Consider the following 17,243-nt stretch of genomic DNA (forward strand, 5'->3'; position numbering starts at 1 on the left):
TATCTAGCACTAAGGATGCATAGCTTTGCATAAAAAGATCTCTGTTCTAGAAGGGCTTACACCCTAACCCTAACCCTATCTTCATAAGAGTTTGGAGTTTCCTATCAAGAGTTGCAGGAGAATTTACATTTCTTAAACTGGAAAAAAAAAAACCTGTTTATTCCTTTATTGAAATGTTATCGGCACTACCCTGGTGGCACAGTGGTTAAAAATCCGCCTGCCACAGGGGACACAGGTTCGAGTCCTGGTTGAGAAGATCCACATGCCGCGGAGCCACTAAGCCTGTGCGCCACAACTACTGAGGCTGTGCTCTGGAGCCCGTGAGCCACAATTACTGAGCCCATGTGCCACAACTACTGAAGCCCACATGCCTAGAGTCTGTGCTCTGCAACAAGAGAAGCCACCACAGTGAGAAGCCTGCGCACCACAACAAAGAGTAGCCCCCTCTCATTGCAACTAGAGAAAGCTCACATGCAGCAACAAAGACCCAACACATCCAAAAATAAATAAATAAATAAATTTATAAAAAGAAAAGTCAGGGAATTCCATGGTAGTATAGTGATTAGGATTCTGAGCTCTCACTGATGAGGGCCCAGGTTTGTTCCCTTGTCAGGGAACTAAGATATTGAACTTCCATGCCAGTGACCTTTCGAGGATGCCCCATGGTATTCAGATTTTAAAAAATAATAATAAAATAAAATAAAAATAAATAAATAAATAAAATTTTTTAAATAAAAATAAATTTAAAAAACTAAAATGTTATGTGTCACCTGGCTAACTCAGAAGTGAAAACCACACAGACTTAGCTGCAGCACCAACACAAGCCACAGTGTATATGTTGTCAATAAATAAGGAAGTATAAAAAGAGAAGACACATTTATTAGGATATTGCTGATTGTAGTTTATTTAGGGCTTGGTTATTACTATTATTTTATATATTCACTATCTCCAACTTTAATAAAGCCCTGCAACAGGCTGGTTTTTAAATTTCCTTCTTAGTATCATTTTATGCCTTAAGTTGGGAAGCACAAACAGAGGTTTTAAGCAATAGTAATAACATTTACTATTTTTATTCTCTAGTAGTAATAAAACTAATAATATTTTATTTGCTAAACTAGTTCTAATATATGTCCAACATTGTACTAGAAACTGGAGATATTACTAGAGGAAGATGCTTGTGTAGGAAGCTCTGGACTTTTTCTCAAGGCTAGTTTGACACTGGACATTAGGAACATATACCATGATTTTCTGAAATATAAGTGCTAACTGAGGAGAAATTGAACATAAACTCTCAGAACACAGTAGATTAGCATAAGGGAAATGTTAAAGGCCTTTGCTGAAAAATGTAAATTATGAGGAACATATACATTCAGAAAGAGTAGAGTATTTTTCAGATGTCTCTGTATGCATGTGTAAAAATCTATGGCTTCAAATTTGACTAGATTTTGTTTGTTTGTTTTTCAAAATCTTTTTTAAGAATTGCCCTGGTGGAAAATATTCCTGAAGGCCTTACCTATTCAGAAAATGCACCATTTCACTTATCACTTTTCCAAGGCTGGATGAATTTACTCAGCATGGCCAAAAAGTCTGTTGACATAGTATCTTCCCATTGGGATCTCAACCACAGTCATCCATCAGCATGTCAGGTAAGCCACATCCTCTAATGTGTGTGATGATTTTACTTATGTGCATTTTATACTCAGTATTCTTGCTTCCACTCCTCAAGTTCAAGCTCATTTCTTCAGTCTATCTATACCCATAGTTCATGTCCATTATTACATTTTTATGTATGTGCCATTGTTAATCATAGGTTGCTCAGCTTCTACTAGAATGCCATGCTTTCAAGGGCAAAATCACATCTCATCTTTGCAAACAAGAGGCTCTCTATGCAGCACTGCTGTATCGGACAACTTCAGAGGTGTCTTGTGGTGTCCATTGATTGCACATCACAGAATTCTGCTTTGCACAACCTGCGTGTTTATAGTTCCAATTCCGTAACTGCTTGCTGAGACACTTAATTGGTTAATTGGTGTCCTAATTTGTCTTTGTGGCTCAGAACCAACTTTTTTAATAGTGGAGTCACAATTCCCAGTATATCTGTATATTCTTGACTCTGTCATATTTGAGTGAAGAGGAAAAAGAAATTTACTAGTTATAAGAACAGCCTTTAGAAACCTGACTAAATGATGTAAATGATTTCTGAATGAAATGTCCTGGAGATAAGAAAATGATCCTGGTAATCTTTTTGTTTTTTAATTTTTGAATTTTATTTTGTTTATTTTTTTTATACAGCAGGTTCTTATTAGTCATCAATTTTATACACATCAGTGTATACATGTCAATCCCAATCGCCCAATTCATCACACCACCACCCCCACCACCCCAATCCTGGTAATCTTTAGCATGTTTTTCTTTATGTTGGTACAACCATGATAGCACTGAGCTATCAAGTATATGACCATTGCCCTATACTTAAATGTCCTATGGGGGGGTCAAGGATAAAATTAATTTTGTCTGTTTGTATACAGAATGTGTTGGCAGTAAGCCTATAATCATTACCTCATTGGTGCTTTGATTTTCTTCAATTATACTATTTTAAAGTCAAAAGATTTTAGAAAATAGGTACAAATAAACAAAAAACCCATAAAGGCTATACTAAAGAAAAATTGGATAATTTTACTAATTATGTTCTACACTGTTCTACCTCTGCTGAAGCAGGTGCTTCAGGTACTTACTGCAGCATTTATCATCCCAAAACTTAGTGGTTTTTAAAAATAACAATTATTTATTTATTCATGATTCTGGGCAGCATTTGTCAGAGAACTTGTCTCTGATCTAAATAGTGTTGGCTGGGGTGGCCTACCTGGGGCTGGAGGGTACAAGATGACTCCTCACATATGAGCATCTTACCTCAGATGGCTGGAATGTCTAGCGGCCGGCTGGACTTCTCTCTCTCTGTATGTATCTATCATCATTCAGTAAAGCAGCTTGAATTCTTTACCTGTGGTTATATCCTAAAAGGGCAAAAGCAGAAACTGTGAGAACTCTTAAGACCTGAGCTCTAGAATCCCAATTGCTTCCACCCTATTCTATTGGTCAAAGCAAGTCACAAATTCAAGATGAGAGAGGTAGCATCCATATGGGAATGTGGAGAATTGTTGGCAGGCATCTTTGGAAATTACATACCACAGTGCACTCTGGCCACAGCAATCCATCTCTCTCTCCCACATACAAAATGCACTCCTCATCCCCCAAAACGTGTATCCCTTTACAGCAAAGGCTCAAAGTCTAGGATCTCTTCATCTGCATCAGGACAGGATCTGAATAGGACTCCTCATGAGGGCTTCTCTTGATTTGGAAACCTGTGAACTAAAAAGACAAGATACATGCCCCCCAATGCACACTCCCAACATACAATGGCAAAATAGAGATGAGATAACTACGATAGATACTTCTGTTCAAAAGGGGGAAGTAGAGAGCACAAATGAGTCATTGAACCCACAGCAGTTTTAAAAGCCAGCCTGGCACACATCACCAGTTTTCCGAACTTGGAGAACAGGGAATGTCTCTAGACTGGGATCTAGTTCTGTTTCCTGGGGGTGCTTTCCTAATCTGCTGTTCTCAGAAACTCTTTGCTCCGCCCTCTGTGTTTTTCTTTCTTTTTCATAAGAAATAGCCTGTGCTTGCTTCAGACTTATTTTCTTGGTTGGCTTTCTACCCGTAGAAATCTGAGGCCCCAGAGACCTCTTTTCATTTTAAACCATCTCTGTCCTTTTTCAGTCCAAAATGGAACAACCCCTTAAAAACTTCTGTAGACTTTCTATGTATCCAGTTATAATCCACTCTATTAGCAAAAGGCCACACCACAAATAACTCACAGGTGGTCTTTTTCTACTTTGGACTGTGACTCAAGATGCTTCGGAACCTCACCTTTGAATTTTCCAGGAGCCCTTTTGAGAGTCACCCCCCCACACACACTACTCTTAATCCTTCAGAGGTTTCAACATGGAATCATACAGCCACAGCTTTGATTTGATCTTTACCCTGAGGCCATTTCTCATTTTGAGAATGTTTTGCTCAATTGAGAGACTGTCCTAGATTTTCTACATTTCTCTCAAAATTCTGCATGAAAATGAAATAGTTTCTTCTTATCATATACCACCAAAACTTTGATTGATAATCTGCCTGAACAATCTCCTTAGCCAGATCTCTAAATCCACTAGTCATATTTTCTACCTCCTACTTTACAGCAGGCACTAACGTTGCCAAACTTTCTCCCATTACTTTCTCAAGGCCTCAAAAGCAATTTCTTCACTGTTCTTCCAGCCTTGAGTAACAGAATGAGATTCCAGCCCCTACCACCACCCAGTCCCAGAGGCAATGCCACATGCTTTAAGTGTTCGCAACAGTAGTTTCTATTTAATTTTTTATTGTGGTATAACAAACAACTCCAAAACGTATTCATTATTATTTCCTATGATTCTGTGACTTGGTTGACAGTTCTTTTGCTTCAGTAGTGCTGGCTGGGATTACTTATGCAGTTGTGTTTAAGTGGGAGGGTAGCTGAAGCTGGACTCCCTGAGGGCTGGACATGTCTCATTCTCTGCATGTGGACACTCATCATTCAGTAATCTAACCCAAGCTTTTTATAAGGCAGCTGGATCCCAGGAGAGTGAAAATGAAAACTACAAGACCTCTTAATTCCTGGCTTCCCAGAACTTTACTTTGCTACATTCTGTTAGTCTGAAAAAGTCACATGGCCAGGCCACAATCACTGCAGGGACAAGAGACTCCAGGACGAACATACATGTACAGGAATGGGAGGAATTGTTGGCAGCCAAATTCCCAGGTGGTTTGTATACTCACAAACCTTTGAAAAGAGCTGAACCAAACCATTCTGACCTCTTGCTCTATGAGCCCAGCAAACCCTCCTGTTCAGACTCTGGGAGAAGATGGGTCATCAGAGAATGGCACAGCCTTTCTGCGTCATGGTTCCTAAAGTCACATCATGGTCAGCATTCAGTACTGCTCACAGGGCAGTGATGAAATGGATGCTTGAGGCTCTAAGTCTGTTTTGCCTAACAGTGCCTAGCGTGGTGCTTGATGCATACTAGGTGTTCAGTAAATATTTGTTGAGTAGTAAATATTTGTTGAATGGAAAGATAAACAAAGCTGGATGCTAGTTAAAGTGGTGAGGACAGATTTTAATCAGTAATACTGTTGCAGTAAGGAAGAGGTCCAGGTGACGGGAACTCAACTTAGATTTGTACAGAGATGCCCGGGCACTTTATAGGAAGAATGAGGGAGATGGAAGGGCATGACGCAGGCCTGAACAGGGTCAGGGAAGTAGAAATTTATAAAAAATGGAAAGAGGGTTGGTCCGTGTGAAACCCATCTGGGATTGCTAGCTGGTGCTTTTCCAAGTTAGGCTCCTACCCTCCCACATAGGTTGGGAGACAGGGGCCTATCTTCAAGTGTTGGCTGAAGAGCCTATTCTTTGGCAGTCTTGAGCTTTCTTAGGCAGGCACTTTAATGGGGGCTAAGGTCATCCTAGAGATGTGGCCTTGGGCTGTTAGAAACCATGTTAGTGTTTGTTCAAGCCTTTTAATGGGGGAGGAGAGACAGAGGTAGGGCAGAGCAGGGTGGATGAAATCATTTGTGTTGAGAGGCTACAGTCTTTATAGGCCAAGGTTCAGGGCTGCTAGAGAAGTAGACTCAGAGGATCCTGGCTAGAGTTTGGTCAGGGAAAAAGTATTTGTCAATTGCATGGCTTTAGAGTGACTTAAGGTGGATGTTACCCATGCAGAAAGAAGGTAGCACTTAGCTTAATTCAAGTCACTCTCTAACAGCTGGCCTACTGCCAACAAATGGAATTTTTCAATTTGCTGTCAGTTACCTGGCTATTACTGAACTCACCCAGCAGTCCTTTAGGAGGAGACCCTAGTGTGAACTGATATCTTCCGGTGGAGTCATTCTGCTCCCACCAGCCATGGCTTTTTGCTGCCTCCCATTCCCCTAACAGCACCAGGCTCCTTTACAGTTTAACACCAGTTGGTTTTCTTCAGAGTTTTGAGCTAATTTCACTTTGCCTCTTTACAAGGAGAGAGCTGCATTTGCAGACATGAAGGATAGAGGGGCTTTACCTGCTTAGGAAATTAAATGGATTCAAGCAGGATGTGAGACCCATCTCTCATGAGCAGCTTTCCCTACTCCTGTCTGCTCTTGGCCCTGAGCACCATACCCTGGAAGGAGTGGTGAGCAGGAGGAAGGGCGGAGGTTGACAGCGGAGTTTGGAGGGTTGCAACTTCAACAAGACAGTAACCTTTCTCCTATTCCTCTGGTCCACTGGTGGCCAAGTGACTGACACTAGTTGAATACCAGGCATGGACTGTAGTCTTTAAAGAAAGAGCAAGCGTGTGGAGTAGAGTGCTTGGTGCCTGGTTTGCTCCATTTCCCATCTCCCCTCACCTGACCCTCAAGCCCTAGAGCAGTGTTTGCAAAAGTACTTAGGCTTCAAAGGCCCAGAAGAACTTGTCTAAATACCACATGTCTTGAGCTTTTAGAGATTATTTTTAAAGAGCCTGGCTCACTCCTTCCTGCCCTCTCACCACACCATAGGGGTAATTGTACAGAGATCAGGAACAGAAAAAAAAAAAAGCAGGTCCTTGCTGCCAGCTTTTTCTCTTCGGGTACACTTTAAAGATCCATATCCTGTTCTCTCCAGGCCATCAAGTTTTACCATTTCTACAAAGGAAGGTACTGGCTGAAAGCCTATTTGATTTAAATTTTACCTGATTTTATCTTTCAAATGGAAATAGGAAATTCAAGACTTTACCCAACCTTTCAGATTTTGGATGGCTAATCTTTGGACCTTTGAGCATGTTTTTATTTTTACCAAGCCCTCATAAATATTGGGATGTAGTCATTGATTTACTTATTGCACACAGGAAAAAGAATGCTAAGAAAAAGAAATTCACACTGTAATTACTCAAGTGAGCTAATTAAAATTTTTAAAAGATGTTTCAGTGTAATGAAAATTGGCTCAGGTTCACAGCTTATTTTCCGTTAATATATTTTAAAAGAAAATATTTTTATTTTGAGGAGCACAATAGTCAAACAGGACTATTCTAACAGACTTCTAAACCAACAGAGCCTGAAAAGTCCTAAATGGAAACCATAAATGGTAAATAAATAAGTAGGAATTATAACTGAAAAGCAGCCCATCTACTTATCATAATGCAGCTGTAAGCAAAATACACCAAGGAATGGTATAGCCAGTGGCAGGCAGGCCCCAGCTCAGCAGAAAAGGGACACAAATAAACATGGCACATGACATCTGTGTGTTCTCTGGATGTCTGTGTCCTCCCTGGATGCCATTTTGTAAGAGTGAGCTATGGTCATTATTAATAGGATGATGAATGCCTACCTTTTTTTTTTCATTTGCCTGGAAACAGACACATTAATTAAAAATGCATTTTTAATCTGTGCTGCCAAAGGATCGCTATTTTAATTCCCACCCTGAAAAACTCACCTTGTTTTTCCTACTTCACTCTGGGTGTTGTTAATCTTTTTGTGGTTGTTTCCTTCTGTGCTGAAAGAAACTGGGCAGTGACCTTGCTCTGGATCACAGTCATGTTAAGGGCTAGTGAGGTCTACAGTTCCATGGAAATTATATTTTCATATTTAATCAAAAGACATGGTTGGGCTAAGGGTTTTGTTTTTTTCTGTCTGAATGATGAGTTTAGACCCTGAAACATTGAATTTCTAGGACGACTTGATTGCTAATTTATGGGATAAAATGGTGGAGGTTTATGAAATCAAGACTCTTTAGGAAAAGCCAGGAAATATGATTTGACAAAGACTTCTTAGTAGAGCTACCTAATTCATTGAGCAAAAAAGTCCTATTCTCTATGAGTTCACTGTAAGAAACCAAATAAAATAATTAATGAGCTACAACAACTGAATCTTAAAGAGATATATTTATATGAAATCAATTAGTTGCTGGTCTACAGTGAGCCATGATTACCAGTTAATGATACATCACAATTGTTTAATTTTGAAAAATTATGATTTTTAAAATCAAACAGTATTTACTCAATTTAGTAACTAGCATGTTTGAAAGTTCAATGATCCAAGAGGTTATTTTGGAAAGCATAAGCCAGGATCCTGTCTCTACACAGTAAGTGGTAGACAGACTGTCAGTGGTAGACAGACTATAGAAATGAGTCAGGAGTATAGTTTATATTTCTTTTTATCTACTTAGTAGCTGTGTGACTTTGAGCTAGATGCTAAACTCTCTGTGCCTCAGTTTTCTCATCAGCAAAATCAAGGTGATAACAGAATCTACCTCATAGGTTGTTATGTAGATTAAATCAGTTAATATATGTAAGGGGTATAGAGCAATCTTTGACCATTTAGTGCCTATGTAAGTGTTTATTGTTAAATTCATGAATGTTATCATTCACATTTACTTATTTAGGTGCACACTGCAACTTTAGTTCAAGTCAGTTTAATTGTAGTAACAAATAATGAGTTCTTACTGGGTACTTTACACTATGCTAGAATCCAAGATGGTTACCATGTAAAATTAAAAGAGGAATATAATTTCTACAAATGTGAGATTCTGGGTAGATAAGAAGTACTAGGAAAATTATCATTATATATGGAATTCTAACTTCTATTTATTACAAATTTTTACACACACACACACACAGTGTCTTGCTGTCACCCATCTGTCTATCTATGTATACATATATACATCCATACACATATATCCCTCTGGACAACTGTCATCTTGAATCTTGAATACGCAGGAAGTAATGTGATCTTATCCAACCTACAGCCGCTTCTGATTTTTGGTTTTTGGTCAATTGGTTGGTGTTTTGCTTCTTGTTTTTGTTTAAGTTGAAGTCCCCTAAGGCCAGGCAGCATTCAGTGATCTCACTTTGGTGGGATGCATCCTGCCATCCCTTGATTAGGCAGCTGCATTCATGTGTGACTCAGGTCTCCAGGCCATGTCTTGTAGCCCACTCATTCCTTCCTAGCAATATTCTTCCTAACTGACTATCAATGTAGGTTAAGCAACAGAAGAGAGATTTTGTTTCACCCAACTATAAACCCTTTCCTTGTGATGTTTGTTTCATAGCTATCTTCATGATTTGTTCATAAATGATATTGTTAACATTTTCTATTACTATCACTTCATACTTTGACCTGTAATATCTCTTAGCCATCCTCAGGGAGCCTGCAGTCTGGTGGAGTCAGCTAGGACTCCACACACTCCAGTACTTCTCATTCCCAGTCTCCACCATCTTATTGATTCTCCATCTTCAATGCCCTTCTAAGCCCACTCTTCCTTTCTTTCCCATCCCTGCTGTTCCATTCCCTCTCCAAGTCTACTGAAGTAAACTTTACACTCATTCATCGTGCAAACAGTCAGCATCTACTCTGCAACACAGGGGTATTTCTGGAACCCGGGAGAATCCTATTTTTGACAATGTTGTTTCCATGTAAAAGTCTGATAAAAGTATCCAAAAATGTTGCAGCCTCATCATAATATTTAATTAAAATTTCTTTTCTTTATTACTAACTCTTTTGTAATCTAGGAAAAATAAAATCACAATAGTTCCTGCTTTTCATTTTGCCTGAAAGGAGATGAGCATAGTTGGTGGAGAGGGGTCCTTTAAATAATTGAAATTCTTCCAACCTGTTGTAATTAAGAGGTTGGTATATTGTAATTAGTAGGTTGGAGTGAGACAGCCAGAGAAGGGAGGATATTATGATACAACATGGAAAATGCACATTTCATCCTTTGTTTTGATGTAGATCTGAGGACTTGAATACATTTTTACTATATTATGGCAAACTTCCTATAGTCTATTTTGTGCTTTTATGGAGTTATAGGGAAAAATAAAACATGTATAAATTAATTAGAACATAAATTAGGATACATACTAATGCTCTGTTGTTATTTGGCTCAGTTTAGAATCCATTATTTTTTTTATTTTCAGTTCTCAAAGTTTGGTCTTATGGAAAAGGCAAACTATCTAGGAGGCATTTGCTACAGCGGAAAGACCATAGGTTTGGCACCATCCACATTTGACATGACCAGCAGTTTGGTAGTTGTGGTCACACTGGACAAATGTCATAATCCCTCTGATCGTCCATTCCCTCATCTATAAAATGGATTTAATAATGCCTGTCTCATTTGATTGCTTTGTAAATTTGATTAGATAATGTTTGTGAAACAGCAAATAATGGAGCTCATAAAAGATAGTTGCTGTTTTCATTTGATTTTTGTTTTTCTAGTGCAAGACATTTACTTTCAAATTCCATACAGGAATTTACTTTATCATTTTACAGCAGGAATAACTTTCAGCTGTCCATCAAGTTCTCAACTTCTATTAAAAGAGGTAAAGATAGTTCTTCCCAGAATAATAATTCAGGTTGTTCTTCAAAGTTTAGGTGAAGAAAAGAGAAAGAAAAATGTGCATATTTTCAAGTAGATTCTTACCCTTCTGTCCCAGTATGGCAACTTTCAGCCATAACGACCAGTAAGAATCACCTGGGGAGCCTTTGAGATATACCTATGTCCAAGCTCACTTTAGATCAGTTAAATTGAACATTTGGAGAGGGCCTCAGGGTCTGATACCTTTTAAAAGATAACTTGGGGATTCCATTGTGCAGCCAGGGTTGAGAATTACTGCTCTAAACCATCCCAGTCTAATAAACAGTGTGTGATTTTTATAGATTTCCCAATAGAGCCAGGTTGGTCCCTTTCTGCTCAGTCAACTTAATTTTACCTGTTTCGGTTTAATCCTGTTTATTCCAGTTGTTCTCTCAGTGATGATATAAAAGGGTGACAACTTCTATTTCAATGTTCCACATAAACAATAGGTTCTCTTCAACCTTCTCATCTCCAGACTGAATAACTCCTGGTGCAGTATCAACATGAAAATAGTGTCACCTTATGAAAAGACTGTCCCCTTATTTCAAAATAGTATCTTTTTTGTTCCACAAAATCAACACTTGACACATGCTTATAAATTAGCATTCTCCTGTTTGAAATGTGGCCATAGAATAATTTTGAATGTGCCTTTACTGAACGAACATTTATCAAGGTACTGTGCTGTTTGCTAGGGACACAAAACCAAATGAGCAATGAGTAGTGGGGGAGACAGAATTTGCTGGGGACACAAAACCAAATGAGCAATGAGTAGTGGGGGAGAAGAAAAACCAGTGATAAGAATACAGAGTGGCAAAGAAATCATAAAGATCAGATCAGAAATAAATGAAAAAGAAATGAAGGAAACAATAGCAAAGATCAACCAAACTAAAAGCTGGTTCTTTGAGAAGATAAACAAAATTGACAAACCATTAGCCAGACTCATCAAGAAAAGAAGGGAGAAGACTCAAATCAATAGAATTAGAAATGAAAAAGGAGAAGTAACAACAGACACTGCAGAAATACAAAAGATCATGAGAGATTACTACAAGCAACTCTATGCCAATAAAATGGACAACCTGGAAGAAATGGACAAATTCTTAGAAATGCACAACCTACCAAGACTGACTCAGGAAGAAACAGAAAATATGAATAGACCAATCACAAGCACTGAAATTGAAACTGTGATTAAAAATCTTCCATCAAACAAAAGCCCAGGACCAGATGGCTTCACAGGCGAATTCTATCAAACATTTAGAGAAGAGCTAACACCCATCCTTCTCAAACTCTTCCAAACAATATCAGAGGAAGGAACACTCCCAAGCTCATTCTACGAGGCCACCATCACCTTGATACCAAAACCAGGCAAGGATGTCACAAAGAAAGAAAACTACAGGCCAATATCACTGATGAACATAGATGCAAAAATCCTCAACAAAATACTAGCAAACAGAATCCAACAGCACATTAAAAGGATCATACACCATGATCAAGTGGGGTTTATTCCAGGAATGCAAGGATTCTTCAATATACGCAAATCAATCAATGTGATACACCATAGTAACAAGTTGAAGGAGAAAAACCATATGATCATCTCAATAGATGCAGAGAAAGCTTTCGACAAAATTCAACACCCATTTATGATAAAAACCCTGCAGAAAGTAGGCATAGAGGGAACTTTCCTCAACATAATAAAGGCCATATATGACAAACCCACAGCCAACATTGTCCTCAATGGTGAAAAACTGAAACCATTTCCACTAAGATCAGGAACAAGACAAGGCTGCCCACTCTCACCACTCTTATTCAACCTAGTTTTGGAAGTTTTAGCCACAGCAATCAGAGAAGAAAAGGAAATAAAAGGAATCCAAATTGGAAAAGAAGAAGTAAAGCTGTCACTGTTTGCAGATGACATGATACTATACATAGAGAATCCTAAAGATGCTACCGAAAAACTACTAGAGCTAATCAGTGAATTTGGTAAAGTAGCAGGATACAAAATTAATGCACAGAAATCTCTGGCATTCCTGTACACTAATGATGAAAAATCTGAAAATGAAATCAAGAAAACACTCCCATTTACCATTGCAACAAAAAGAATAAAATATCTAGGAATAAACCTACCTAAGGAGACAAAAGACCTGTATGCAGAAAATTATAAGACACTGATGAAAGAAATTAAAGAGGATACAAATAGATGGAGAGATATACCATGCTCCTGGATTGGAAGAATCAATATTGTGAAAATGACCCTACTACCCAAAGCAATCTACAGATTCAATGCAATCCCTATCAAACTACCACTGGCATTTTTCACAGAACTAGAACAAAAAATTTCAAAATATGTTTGGAAAAACAAAAGACCCCGAATAGGGCCTCCCTGGTGGCGCAGTGGTTGAGAGTCCGCCTGCCAATGCAGGGGATACGGGTTCGTGCCCCGGTCCGGGAGGATCCCATATGCCGTGGAGCAGCTGGGCCCGTGAGCCATGGCCGCTGAGCCTGCGCGTCCGGAGCCTGTGCTCTGCAACGGGAGAGGCCACAACAGCGAGAGGCCCGCGTACCGCAAAAAAAAAAAAAAAGACCCCGAATAGCCAAAGCAATCTTGAGAACGAAAAACGGAGCTGGAGGAATCAGGCTCCCTGACTTCAGACTATACTACAAAGCTACAGTAATTAAGACAGTGTGGTACTGGCATAAAAACAGAAAGATAGATCAGTGGATCAGGATAGAAAGCCCAGAGATAAACCCACGCACATATGGCCAACTTATCTTTGATAAAGGAGGCAGGAATGTACAGTGGAGAAAGGACAGCCTCTTCAATAAGTGGTGCTGGGAAAACTGGACAGGGACATGTAAAAGTATGAGATTAGATCATTCCCTAACACCATACACAAAAATAAGCTCAAAATGGATTAAAGACCTAAATGTAAGGCCAGAAACTATCAAACTCTTAGAGGAAAACATAGGTAGAACACTCTATGACATAAATCACAGCAAGATCCTTTTGGACCCACCTCCTAGAGAAATGGAAATAAAAACAAAGATAAACAAATGGGACCTAATGAAACTTCAAAGCTTTTGCACAGCAAAGGAAACCATAAACAAGACCAAAAGACAACCCTCAGAATGGGAGAAAATATTTGCAAATGAAGCAACTGACAAAGGATTAATCTCCAAAATTTATAAAGAGCTCATGCAGCTCAATAGCAAAAAAACAAACAACCCAATCCAAAAATGGGCAGAATACTTAAATAGGCATTTCTCCAAAGAAGATATACAGACTGCCAACAAACACATGAAAGGATGCTCAACATCATTAATCATTAGAGAAATGCAAATCAAAAGTACAATGAGATATCATCTCACACCATTCAGAATGGCCATCATCAAGAAATCTAGAAACAATAAATGCTGGAGAGGGTGTGGAGAAAAGGGAACACTCTTGCACTGCTGGTGGGAATGTGAATTGGTACAGCCACTATGGAGAACAGTATGGAGGTTCCTTAAAAAACTAAAAATAGAACTACCATATGACCCAGCAATCCCACTACTAGGCATATACCCTGAGAAAACCATAATTCAAAAAGAGACATGTACCAAAATGTTCATTGCAGCTCTATTCACAATAGCCCGGAGCTGGAAACAACCTAAGTGTCCATCATCGGATGAATGGATAAAGAAGATGTGGCACATATATACAATGGAATATTACTCAGCCATAAAAAGGAACGAAACTGAGCTATTTGTAATGAGGTGGATAGACCTAGAGTCTGTCATACAGAGTGAAGTAAGTCAGAAAGAGAAAGACAAATACCGTATGCTAACACATATATATGGAATTTAAAAAAAAAAAAATGTCATGAAGTACCTAGGGGTAAAACGGGAATAAAGACACAGACCTACTTGAGAACGGACTTGAGGATATGGGGAGGGTGAAGGGTAAGCTGTGACAAAGCGAAAGAGAGGCATGGACATATATACACTACCAAACGTAAGGTAGATAGATAGTGGGAAGCAGCCGCAGAGCACAGGGAGATCAGCTCGGTGCTTTGTGACCGCCTGGAGGGGTGGGATAGGGAGGGTGGGAAGGAGGGAGACGCAATAGGGAAGGGATGTGGGAACAGATGTGTATGTATGACTGATTCACTTTGTTATAAAGCAGAAACTAATAAAAAATAAAAAAAAATAAAAAAAAAATAATACAGAGTGGTAGAGCGGTGATGAAAGGAGCTGTCAGCGAACAGGTTTGTGCAGCTTTCTCTCCGCTCTCGGCTGCTCAGCAGAGCCCTCCTGGCTCTTGTGGCTTCTGGTCCTCCCTCAATGCAGTTCTTAGTGAATTCCTGCTGCTTCTGTATACTTTTGCTCCCCCATCTGTTGAGTAATTCTAATTATGTTCTTGCTTGCTTTCCAATATATTTCTAAGGAAAATCATCATTCATAGATAAACTCATAAACACTATGATTAGCAAGAGTTTAACCTCTTTGATTCTTTTAGAATCCAATCATATAGACATGAATAAATCATGAACCCGAAGACATTCTTCTCAATTATTTTCATTAAATAATAACTTTTCTTTAAAGTTGTCTTAGTTTTATTTACCTATACGCTTGATTGTTTTCTCTCTAGACATTTCGCTCTCTATTTCCTATGGTCTATTGATGTTTTTGGAACTTTTTTGAAAAAGGATAGGTTGGATTTTTTTCTCATTATAATACCAATAGCTTCTTACTATAGAAAATTTGGAAACTACAGAGAAATTAAAGAGAACAAAATCATCCATGTGATCATCGACAAAAATTTTTTTAATGGTTTGATATTTTATGCATAATTACATACATAGGCTCATATAAAGAAATTTGTATCTTAATTTTGAACTTAATGTCATACCATAAGCATCTTTCCATGTTATTAGAAACCCTGGTAAACATTATTTTAAATTGCCTGCATAATATACAATGTAGCATATACACCAGATTAAATGTATATAACTATTGATATTTCTCTATTATTGGACATTTAAGCTTTTTCTTTTTTTCAGAAGTAAATTATACTGCAGTAAATATTTCTGTACAAACCATTGTTTTCTTTTTGTTCATTCACTCAGCATCAATTCTTAGAAGTAGGATAGAGGGCTAAAGAGTCTGTTTCTTAAGACCATGGGGTTTTGGGGGAGCAATGTAGTAAATCCTCATTGTTGCTTCCTGGGGAAGCTGGGACCACTGGGAGAGAGTATGTGAAGGAATTCTGCCTCCATTCTGTGTGGGGCTCTCTGCCCACTCAGAATAAGTGATTGTGGAAGAGCTGGAGTGTTTGGCACTTGCTGGCACTCCTCCCTTGCCCCAGTCACATCACAGGCCACCGTCTCCTGCAGTGCCATGCACACTCTTCCAAATACTGCCGAATGCACTGCCAAGATTACGTTGTCCATCCACCTTTTGCAGCCAGACTGGACACTGGAGCAGCCTTTCTAGTACTTTCTAGTACTGTAGGAATCCAGCTACCCAGATCCCTGTAATAAGCATGCTGCTCCTGATATTAATTCCTTGCTATTTCCTGGCCCTTCATGGGCATGATGAGCTTATTCATCTCTCTTCGTCTGCCCCTAACAGGTATGGCTTTGTTCATACCCATGGGGTGCATAATTGTGAATAACCATTATTAGGCAAGGTCTTGGTGATTAACTCTTCAAAATAATTAAATCCCTTAATGGGATGTAACCTGGACTAATGAATGGACTGGCAGCCTGCATGCCTACATAGCAGATACTCTCTGCTGATATCAAGCGAGTAATCCTTATTGCTTGCTACCCCAAAAGTGGATATTCTCAATTAAGTTACTGGGTCTGTGGCCCTGTCTGAGTTCCGAAGCTGTGATTGATCCATGACTGCAGGAGATTTTTGAACTGATGTAATGGCCAACATCTTCTGGCTTCAGATAAGGAATTCTATATTCCATCGGCATGTTCTGAAAGCAGCTGGGGACTCTGGCCACCATCCGCAACTCTTCTCTTTTCCTCAGCCCAAGCCTAAGCAACCAGTTCATCACTGTAGTGTCTCATAAATACCTGAGATCCTTCCTTTTTTTTTTTTTTTTTGACTGCCATTGACACTAGCTCAGATCACATCATCTCTCACCAAACCACACACCAACCTTCTGATTTCTCTTTCAGCCTGCAGCCTTGCCCTGTACCAGTCCTTCTCCAATTTGTAGTCAAGAGTTTTCTTTCAGAACAAAAATTTGATTATGCCCTTCCCTATGTAAAATCCTTCAGAGGTCCACATTGTTTTCCAGATGAGGTGTAGACTGTTTGTCCAGGCTTACAAGACCCTTCATGATGTGCTCCTACTTATGTCTCTGCCACAGATCTCCACCTGAATATTCTTTCTTTCCTCCCTTTTTTGGTGGAACTTTCCCTGAGTACCTTGGACTGGGTTATTAGTGCCCTTGCTGTATTTCCCTTAGGCCTGTACCTCCTTTACCTACCATCTGACACATTGGGCTGTATTTGCTTATTTATCATTTATCTCCAATACTTATTAAAGTCCCTGGCACATAGCAGGCATCCAGCAAATGTGTTGAATAAATTTGCTCAAAATACATTTTTCCTTGTCCTGGGGGTATTTGAGAGTAAAAGTTGACACTGACAAGTATATAAGTAATATATTTATATTTATACCCTTGGCAAACTTTGTGTATTTCAGTAAATATAATAAGTAAATAAGAATATTTTAGTATGTGTTCTAAACTGAAGAAAACTTTTTTCAGTAATATAGCAACAAAAAATTTCAGTAAATATAG

The 17,243-nt window shown here is 38.9% G+C and overlaps 1 protein-coding gene across 2 annotated transcripts in view; it reads left to right on the forward strand.

The window, feature by feature from the left end:
• PLD5 (phospholipase D family member 5) overlaps positions 1-17,243 on the forward strand; it is a gene marked incomplete at both ends in the record, with an annotated part of 422,025 nt that overhangs the window by 259,832 nt on the left and 144,950 nt on the right. For both annotated transcript variants that reach the window (XM_079696892.1, XM_079696891.1), the window contains one exon: positions 1,478-1,646. In XM_079696892.1, coding sequence (XP_079553018.1) covers positions 1,478-1,646 — 169 coding nt within the window. The remainder of the gene's footprint in view (positions 1-1,477; positions 1,647-17,243) is intronic.

The sequence above is a fragment of the Hyperoodon ampullatus genome, assembly GCF_949752795.1.
Source record: "Hyperoodon ampullatus genome assembly, chromosome: 2".
NCBI lineage: Eukaryota > Metazoa > Chordata > Mammalia > Artiodactyla > Ziphiidae > Hyperoodon > Hyperoodon ampullatus.